This window comes from Betta splendens, chromosome 5 (genome assembly GCF_900634795.4).
Source record: "Betta splendens chromosome 5, fBetSpl5.4, whole genome shotgun sequence".
Taxonomy (NCBI): domain Eukaryota; kingdom Metazoa; phylum Chordata; class Actinopteri; order Anabantiformes; family Osphronemidae; genus Betta; species Betta splendens.
This window is the reverse complement of record NC_040885.2, coordinates 9,803,316-9,812,980: the sequence shown is the minus strand read 5'-3', so window position 1 is coordinate 9,812,980 and position 9,665 is coordinate 9,803,316. Positions and strand designations below refer to the sequence as shown.

General features: G+C 53.0%; 1 protein-coding gene across 9 annotated transcripts in view; it reads right to left on the bottom strand.

Annotated features, from left to right (window-relative positions):
* The window catches only part of itpr1a (inositol 1,4,5-trisphosphate receptor, type 1a), a 40,838-nt gene that overhangs the window by 10,505 nt on the left and 20,668 nt on the right, over positions 1-9,665 (bottom strand). For 6 of the 9 annotated variants that reach the window (XR_008694855.1, XR_008694856.1, XM_055509260.1 and 3 more), the window contains 11 exons: positions 8,200-8,244; positions 7,058-7,190; positions 6,079-6,266; positions 2,131-2,314; positions 1,695-1,948; positions 1,190-1,390; positions 987-1,097; positions 765-860; positions 533-676; positions 313-420; positions 1-178 (listed from right to left, as the gene is read on the bottom strand). The exon at positions 1-178 is cut by the window's left edge and continues 15 nt beyond it. Coding sequence is in view for 7 of the 9 variants with exons in the window: in XM_055509260.1 (XP_055365235.1) it covers positions 1-178; positions 313-420; positions 533-676; positions 765-860; positions 987-1,097; positions 1,190-1,390; positions 1,695-1,948; positions 2,131-2,314; positions 6,079-6,266; positions 7,058-7,190; positions 8,200-8,244 (1,642 nt within the window). In the remaining 2 variants the exon portion in view is untranslated. The remainder of the gene's footprint in view (positions 179-312; positions 421-532; positions 677-764; positions 861-986; positions 1,098-1,189; positions 1,391-1,694; positions 1,949-2,130; positions 2,315-6,078; positions 6,267-7,057; positions 7,191-8,199; positions 8,245-9,665) is intronic. The other 3 variants (XM_055509258.1, XM_055509259.1, XM_055509262.1) reach the window with 1 other exon arrangement.

Below are 9,665 nucleotides of genomic sequence, written 5' to 3'. Positions count from 1 at the left end.
GCCAGTTCATCTCATTGAACAGATCCTCCGCCCGTAGGAAGAAGTCATTGATCTTGCTGCCCTGCTCATCTCGCTCTGTGGTGTAGTAGATCCGGAGCTTTGACTCCGAGGTCAGGAACTCACAGATGTTGGGCACGGGGAACACTATCTCCTCCATGGTGCGGTCCTGACGGACGATCTGAGCACAGGGTCACATACAGAGCTAATTCACAACAAATATAATAGTTCTCAAGGCCCTTCAGTTTAAACGTGTCACATGTGGAACCGCGCTACCACCAGCCGCTAGTAGCTCATGCTAAACGACAAGCTGACCTCTATCTGAGCAGTGTGCTTGGCGTAGAACTCCAAGGCCTCGTCTCCGTCCCCGCTGGCCCCTCCCGGCTTCAGCATTATGCACAGCTCCTTATTATGGCGCGCCAACTGCGCCAAGGACACACAAACAACGCGTTGCCAACAAAACAACACATTCCCGCCCGGCCGGCCGAGCACTTTGTGGGAAGCAACACGGGGAATGGAGAGGAGGCCGGCGCACCTGGTGAGCCAAGATGTAGATGTTGTGTCCGACATTTCTGGGGGAAGCGGCGTCGTGCTCCTCCTCTTCGCCGTTCTCCTCCTCCTCCCGCGTGCCTTCAAACTCCACCTCCCCCTGCAGATAGGCCTTTTTGATCACCTCCACCTGCGCACACACACACACACCCTTTCATATCTGACCGGTACAGCGTGAGGTCTGCGTGAGGTCTGCGTGAGCAGCGCCGCCTCCTCACCAGCTCTTTGGGCCTCATGTTGTACAGGATCCGCTCTGCGTTCTCACTGTCATGGCGGCTCTCCATGATGGCGAGCAACAGCTTGGACGCGTTGTTCTATGAGGGAAGTGGCAACAAAGGAGGCAGGAGAAACTTAAAAAGGAAATAAATAAATAAAAAGCTGCTGCTACTCATCTTATCACACGTGTAGGTCAGCATCTCTACTGCACTAAACCAACTCACCTTGAGCTCCAACACCAGGTCCATCCGCTTTTTACCAAGTGGGTTGATGTCGTTAAGGATCAGAGCGATGATTATATCGATGCCATTGGACTCGTGAGTGGCGATGCAATTCTGGTGGGGAAACGGAAAGAAGAGATTGCTGCGTGAGGCCCGACTCGTGGAGTTCCAGGCTTGTGTCCGCGACGCGGCCCTCCCTCCGGTACCTGGTTTTCATGACAGGGGCCCTGGCAGTACTCGGTCAGACTCTCCAGAGTCTGGTTGATGAGGGCCACGTTCTTCTCGTTGATGTACAGGCCCAGCAGGCCGAGGCCTCCGGTCGTGCTGCCGCAGATGCAGTCCAGGAACTGCAGCGTCTCGCACACGAGGTTGTAGTTGTTCTTGTTGTTTTGACAACGCAGGAAATTCTGAGAAGATGGCAAAAATATTTTTATTTAGGAACCTATAGTTACAGAATACACTGAATGAATATAACCATGAATAACTGAAATTCTATTAAAAATAACGGAACATATATAAATAAAAAGAGTCAAAGTAAAACCTGAGCGCAAAGGAAGTGATGATTAATGGACTTGTCGTCAGCAATGACACAATCTGACTGTGCCTCACGCCTCGTGATGCAGGTGCTGCACAGGATGTCACAACCGAGCGCACGAGACAGCCCAAGTAAGTGTACACCCGGCGGCGTGTGTGTGTGTGTGTCAGTCCCACCTGCAGGTCGCGGTTGTGATTCTCACACAGCAGCTGGAGGAAGCGCAGTATGGGCTGCATGATGACGACCACGAAGCTCATCTCCCCGTCGTCCTGGTTCTTGTCGCCGCCGCCCGGCTGGCCGTCGGCCGAGGCGTAGTGGTCCTCGGGGTCGGCCTCCCGCCGGTAGGAGTTGAAGGCCTTCTTGGTGGCGGACGACGCCTCCAGCAGTTGCTCCTTGGTGTCCTCCGTCATGGTCACCGGTGACTCTTTGGCTGAGACACAGGAACCCAGGAGGTTAAAGACACAGCTCACCTCCACACAACCGTGGCACCATGAATCCTTTCTGGGCCTGTTTAGAAAACAAAGTCTACACCTCCAGGTCACTGACAAAGGCTCGGATTCATTTTCACCCAGGTAAATAGACAGCGTAAGCTCCCAGCGTGTGACCTCTGACCTTTCTTGCGAACAGGGGGCTCTTTGTCCTGACTCTCATCTTCTCGCTTCCGGTTTCCCAGGTCGCTTGTATTCACTGTCACGGTGGCTTTGATCTCCAACTGGGCCACTTTCATACGGTCGTAAAAGACCCGGAAGAACTTTTCGGACTTCTTGTCCTCCGTCAGCCGGCAGAAGAATGAACGCTGCACAAGAAGGGGAATGAGAGAAATGTGAAAACGTATAAATGCATTTGTCTTCAAATTGATTACTAGAACTTGAAAATGGAATATTGATGATGCTGCTGCTGGTGTTATTTGTTTGTCACAAATACCTGGCATGATTACAGCCACTTACATAAATGACCACAGTGCCTTGTTTTGCCCTCCAGGCTTGGATTATGCAACCGATAACCTACGTACTCAGAGTGCAGTGAACTGCGGGTAAAACCGGTCAGTCTGATGTTGGCACAGTCACTGTGAGCTTCCCGTAAAGTTATCATCTGATCCAGTTTTTATTTTAATGTATTTTTCTCGTCCGCATTGTCATCGTTAACACAGAGCAGGAATAAATCACTCGCAATGAGAAAAACGATCTGAGCCCGAGTGTCACAACACATTATATAACCAAATTGCAGCGAGTCAGGATTTGCTCGTACGCCGCAGCGCTTCCTGTGGAATGGGGTCACGCAGAATTAGAGCACTCTGGAGCCCGCGAGCGTGATGCAGTCGCCGCGTCCCGGCCCACGGCGCTGTTGTTTTGATTATGTAAGCGCCGCCATCGGCCGCGGCCGGTGGAAAAGCAGTTAACGCGGCCTCGCCCCACACCGAGCAGGTGAAAAATGACACGAGAGGGAGACGCCTGGCCTACTTACACAGATAGGGGAAGAAAGGAAGAGAAATGATGGGGGGGGGGCACATACACTAAAGAATGAGGGAGGAGAGAGAGAGAGAGAAGGAAAAGCAGAGAGAATGTTTTAGACAGTATCTAGGCCAGTTACCCGAGTTTGTTACATAACCATCTGTCTTTCCAGGTTAAATGTAAAACTGGGCTACTGGAAGAAACAAATACATGAGAGTCACAAGGAAAATGTTAAGCAAAGTGGACAAAACAAGTCTTGTTCCTGCTTTTCCGAGGACGCCGCATGTGGGCGTTTTGTTCCGACGGGCTGACGTGCATTGGAATGTAATAGAATACAGGCTGCCACTTTTCGTAATTTTTTAAATCAAATTAAAAATAGCAGCCAATGCGTCGAGCGGCCGCTCAGCCACCGCGCGTACAGTACGCAGATCCTCGAGGAAACACGGCGCAGCGGCCAGCGCCAGGAACAATGACATAACTGTGCCCCGCGGTGGATTCCAGGGGCCTGTGACCCTCCCCGGCCGCCACCACTGAGCAGCAGCCCTCCTGCACGTACGCACGCTGCCAACGCCGGGGCGAGCAGATAGCAGGGGGGGAGGGAGGGAGGGAGGGAGATGCCGAGCAAGGCCACGGTGCAATAAACAACTTGATGACAGAGTAGAGGGAGAGAGAGAGACGATCAGACGCAGCGCTGCAGCCGCCGCGATGGTCTCTGCTCACGTAACACTGGCCTTCAGCCTGCGGGGGGGGGGGTGTGGACGCCAGGTTAACGTCGATTAGACCAGATCAAGCAGAGGAGAGAGGAGCGAGGAGCGCCCCCCCCCCCCTCCCCTTCCCATTGCATAACCAGCGCACGCCCGTACAGTACGGCCGCGCGCGCGTGCAAACTCACCCGCCGACTTCCACGCTCGCAGAACTAGGTCAACTGTCTCCCAACTGCAGGCACACGCCACTTTGAAGAGGACACGCCCGCGGATCGCACGCGCGCCGCAATACACTAATCTCCCTCCCGCCGCCGCCGCTGCGACTGCCAATTTATTTTTATGTAACCGCGTTGATTTCCCCGCGCCCGTGCTTCCAGCGCCCTGGACGGCTTGTGTGTTGTGTGCGTCCGGCACCGGCACCGCGCTGGGAGGAGCGCTTCCTTTAGATGTAATTAGTTTGTCGGGCGCTGAATGACTTTCCCTGCAGCAGAAGAATGAAAGTGCCATTTTCTTTACAGTCTGTAGGAATTAAGTTGACTTGATGGGTTGGAGTGAGTCACCGAAACCAAGACAAAGCCTCTACACAAAGACGAGACACCACAGTAAAGGAAAACATCGCAGCCTGTGTATTTCATGGTTTCTTCAGAAACGCACGCGATTCGGCGTCTTCCTGACACTGAATCAGAAACGAAAGCCTTTCGCGTGTGACCACGCCGCTGACGCTGGCGCGCTCTGCAACGAAATCTGTGCCGCCGTATCAGCGCGCCATCTGTGTGTCGCTCGCGCTCGGGGAGCGAGGACGGAGCGGGAGGCCGGGTGAAAAAAGGCTGACGTAATGAGCGAAGTAACACATGGTGGTCAAGGAGAGAGACAGCAGCAGAGGAGGACGAAGGAGAGAGAGAGAGAGAGAGAGAGGGAGGCGGAGGAGAGGGCGAGCGGTAGTGTTGGGTAAACACAGGGCCCGTCTGTATCCATGGAGACGAGCCCCGAGTGGAACGAGACGAGGAGGAGCGGGGCGAGGAGGGGGCGGACGGCGCTGAAAAACAAGGTCATCGCGCTTTCCCTTCGCTCCTTCCGTTCCGCCACTTGGCATCAACAGAGGGATGTTATGTAACAGCTATTTATACCCGTGCTCCCGTTCCCCTCTCGCCCGCCCGCCCTCTCTCCCGTGTCAGCCGGCGCTCCGTGCGAACCCAATGGAACCGCTGCTCCGCTCCGCTCTGTCCTTCCTTCTTTGTCTCCGGTGCTCCAATCTTTACCACCATCGCTTCTCCGCCTCGCCGGTGACGTGCGTCCGATGCAGACGGGTCTTTTATTTTATTTTTTTTTTTAGCGCCGCAGCTGAGACGCACCTGTAACAGAACGGTTGTGAACAACACCAGGCCACTGCGTGCGGCGACACGAGCCTCACGAGTGGAGAGTCACACAGCACGATCTCTAGCTGTGAAATGAAACAACCAGTAAAATAGTCCAGGATTGTTATGGATGAGACCTGGATGACGCCCGTGTGCTATGTAGGCCATGAGTAAATAGTTAACTCTGCTACGTGAGAGCAAGACACCCGAGACCGAACAGGTGCTCGGCTCGTGAGGCGCAGGTCAATTCGTGTTTTCAGGAAATCGGGAAATCTTCAGGAAATTCTCCAGTGTGTTTGGACGATGTGGAAGATTTCTAATAAAGAGCAGCCCTCTCCGTTTCATAACAAACGTAAACGCCTCCGTTTCTCCTGGTCCCCCCCCCCAGTGCTCCCCGTTCCCTCTGCCCTCTCTCCCCACTGCCCCAGTTCCGGAGGCCCAGCGTGACCCAGTTTGGGCCCGCAGCAGCAGCAGCAGCAGCAGCGCGCGGGGAGCGGGAGGCAGGAATGTTTTGAAGGCTGAGACATTCCTCATTGTTCATTCACACAGACCTTATGTAACGCCCGCGGGTCACGTGACGCGGCCGCCGCCGCAGCCGTGGGAAGCTGGCGCTTTATCTCCGCCACAGCGGCTTCCTCGCTCTAATCTGATTATGCAAGCGCGCGGCGCTTACACAACGACGGACGGACGGGCGGACGGGCGGACGGACGGGGAGACGGGTGGAACGGCCGGTAGCGAGCTCAGGTTAAAGAGGGAAAATGAATAACAAACCAAAGCATATGTAATGACATATTAATGGACCAGCTGGTCTGGCCTTTAACCCAAATCATATAGCGCTGTAACTGTGGGGGAGGAGCTCTGCTTCAGTAACATACATATGCTATAGTGGCACACTGACCCACATACAGTAAATCCTTTAGTGAGGAAAACTTCCACCTATGCTGCAGTGTGTTCGCTCCACAGATCCTCCACAACACGGAGGCGCCTCCGATTGGTGGGTAGATGTAACATGTCTTTCAGGTTTTTTCCTAAAGGTTGGGGTCAGCTGACCTGGATGGTGGTGTTTCCACCCTCCAGCAGTGCGATGGCCAGGAGGATGCTCTCCTGGAAGACTCGGTCACTGGTCGTGTTCATGATGAGGTCGATGACGAGGTCAGAGGCCCCCTCCTTGTCCAGGTGACACTGTACTTCTGCCAGGCTCATTTCACCACGGCTCAGCCCCCCCGCCCCCCCCAGGGCTGTAGGACACACAGAGACACAATAGTAAATAAATGCTTCTAATCCTGCCCAGTTGTTGCTCATCTGTTTTTCTATGTGTCATGCAACAAGTGTGTGCACAGCAACCTGCAACAACACAAGGAAAAATGAGTCCATTCCTTTTAACTAATGTGAAGCTTGGGTTTTGGGAATTCAGTGCACGGGACTCTGCCTGCAGAGCTTCCCTCCCCAGGGTTCTAGCGTCGGGCCGCTCGGGTTTCTGCAACAGGTGCACAGGCTGCTTTCACAGGAAGTATCAGATTGTCACCTAGCAACAGTGAAAAGTGGATCACACAGGGGAGGGGTGCGCCTCCTCTAACCAGCCACAATCCTGGTGCACATGGGAGAGATGGTGAACAGGTCACCTTCTCCGGGGCTTTTCGCTACGAAATACCGAATGTTTTTTTGTCCAAAGTTTCTTATATCAGGACTATTCACCACAACTTTATGAAAAACACACTTTATTACAGCCCTTAATATAATAACTGAGTAAAGACAGGGATTCTCATCAGAATAAGTAACCAAGGGGCAGCAGGTCTCATCCTTATATAACATTATTGAGAGGCCTGTTCATCTAGACTTCCGACCTCTGGTATTAGCGGTAGTCTGCAGCATTTCTCGCTTTGGCAGCAGCTTTTGATTAATGGCTCATGGAAACATTAGCTCGGTTCAAGACGCTATAATACGTGTTCCGATGGCCTCGGGATTCGTTCATTAACAGCAGACGTCCGCGTTCAAGGTTAGAAGTGGGCAACACCCGTCACGCCGTCACCTGATTGGCTCCTGCCGGGCCCAACCGGACCGAGGGGGCCACCGGCGAATGACGTCAGGCTGTCCCTCCGCCCACCACTCCGATGGAAGTTGCCATAGTAACGGTTCACCAGGATCTGTCTCAGCGCCTCGCCCTACGACAAGAAAAAGAGCGGCAGGATGTAATGACGCGTCAGTGCTGGGGAGAGATGTTGTATAACAGGAGATAAAATGCAACGTCAGATGTGCGTTTTCCTTTGTTGCCCCCCCCCCACCACCACCACCACCACCACCACCACACCCGCTGACTTCAGGAACTCATACCCCGTCTGTCATTACGACCTCGATTGGTAATCGTTCAGCTTTTCAAATATTTAACTTGAAAACGTTCTGCTTCCTATTCATGGGGCCTCGGTTTATGTCATTAACCGCCCACGCGGCCGACACTGTTATGAGTGTCATCGGCAGCACTGACCCTGCAGTCACAATGTGGGGTCCTGGTTTTCTCTTACACAGACCTGGGGCCAGCCCTCCCACACTGTGACTCATCTCCTCGCCGCGCGGTCTGCGGCACGACGTGGCCGTTGTCACGGCAACCGCAGCCCACCGCTACCTGCCAGGCGTCCCGCGGGACACGGAGAAGGTAATGAAAGGGAAGGCTTTCTGTGTGTTTGCGAGTGCTAATTGCCGTCGAGGGCGCGGGGACCCTGACAGGCGACACGCAGCTCCGCTCCGAAGGTCGGAGTTAGCTCACGTAGGACGCGCGAGAAGGTGTAAACGCTAGTCCCGTCGTTGTGCTGTCGGAGATTCGTTAACGTGGCTTCGTCGTGCCTCGAGTCGTGATCCTGTGTGAAGGTCATTAAAACAGAATATACCTGCCGGGTCACAGACATGCATAAACTGACATCATGATGCCCTTTCACTGGGCTCATTAAGTAACTAAAGGAGACCTGTAGACACCTGAGGCCTTATACACGCTCACTGCATGGCTGCCAGTACCAGATGCCAAAGAAGGTGGCGTATGAAGCCATGAAAAGCAGAGAAATCATAAATAAAATCAAAATACAGCTTAAACGCATGGCTGCTATAATTCTACACTGTGTCATCTCAGCATGAACCTCAGCGGTGTGCGCAGTGCCGGTTACGATAAGCTTCAGTACCTACCCTTTTCTGGTCCTGCAGCAGCTTCTCAGGCTGGTTCTGATCCAGCTGCATTGTGGAGCGAGAGCGCCGTGGTCCAACAGATACAAACAGGGGGTTAGCGTTCATGCAGCACACAGAGGGCAGCAGTCAGGGTAGCACGGTTCAGGCGGGCATGCGAAGGTGTGCCGGGGGTGAGCTGCCATGCTTCTGGTGCCATATCAGAAACCAGCATACGGGCCGGAGTTTGGGGAAAGTTCAGAGAGCCGAGACAGGAGCCGTGCGCAGCGTTGACCATCTCTAATAATAACAACACGTTACAGTAGATGCATGCATACATGTCTCTGAAACATTTAAGGAAAACATTGAAACTGAAATCACACGAGAACTGTCGTTTAAGCAATCGGACGCGCGCAACGACTGAGTCAGAAATAACCAGAGAGCGTTTATTTCTAAGGTCGTCGCTGCGAACGCGTTAGGATTCAGCACAGGTACGCGGAGGGCAGGGAAACTTCTGAAAGGCAACGCTCCGCATAAACTCTTACGTAAAAAGCCACGGCAGGAGGGGCAGGCGTGGGGGAGAGGAGACACAAGGGGCGATGGGTTAGAGTTACATAATCGCTCCCAAAGAAACCAGGCCAGTATACAGTACCCATGACTCAGAGCTGCTTACAGTGACCATCTGCCTCCCAAACCACTGACAGGGAGAGAAGCAGAGGAGGGGCTTCGCACCCTCACTCACGCCCGCTGGGCTGAACACGATCAGGTTTTAGTTTAGGGCAAAACAGAGGCACCTGATGAAGCCTCTCATTAGTCACATTCCTTAAGTTGTGGCAATTCATGTTTTCGCACAACATACTTGAACAATAATGTTTAATTTAATCCTTAATAACTACTTTAATGAGAGTTATTCAATGATGGCTTTTGAACGCCAGTGATAATGATGTTTTTGCAGGTACATGTAAAAAGCAGCGTTTGCATGTTTATTGCTAGGTGGTGGGAGGTTGGACGTAAAAGCGAAATGAGACCGAAAGAGACAGAGAGAGAAGGCGACATAGTGTGAAAAGAACGAGAAAACACAGATTCTACGCAGATGTGGAATTAAAGCTTCATGAAGTTGCTAAAAGGCTGCTCTTTATTGCTATTCATAAATTCTTGCTTTTGATTTCTTAAAAGGACTTTAATTAATTAACCCAAAACACTGGAAGTCGGTGACTCGCAGTCATCGCAGGACGTGAGACGGCTGATTTGACATCATCTGAAAATGACAAAGTAGTGCAGAGTTCAGCGGTAGGTCAGAGTCTGACACGAGCCTGTGGACATTACCTCACCGTCACCACATCAAACCTCAAAGCACGAAGCCGATGAGAGCGGATATGCGTGGCTGATCGCCCCCAGTCTGACCACAGGCACCGCAGAGTAACCCCCAGAGCTGCCACATCCACCCTGACTGCAGGCTGGAAACTCCCCGGGGCAAACCCCCGGCTGGT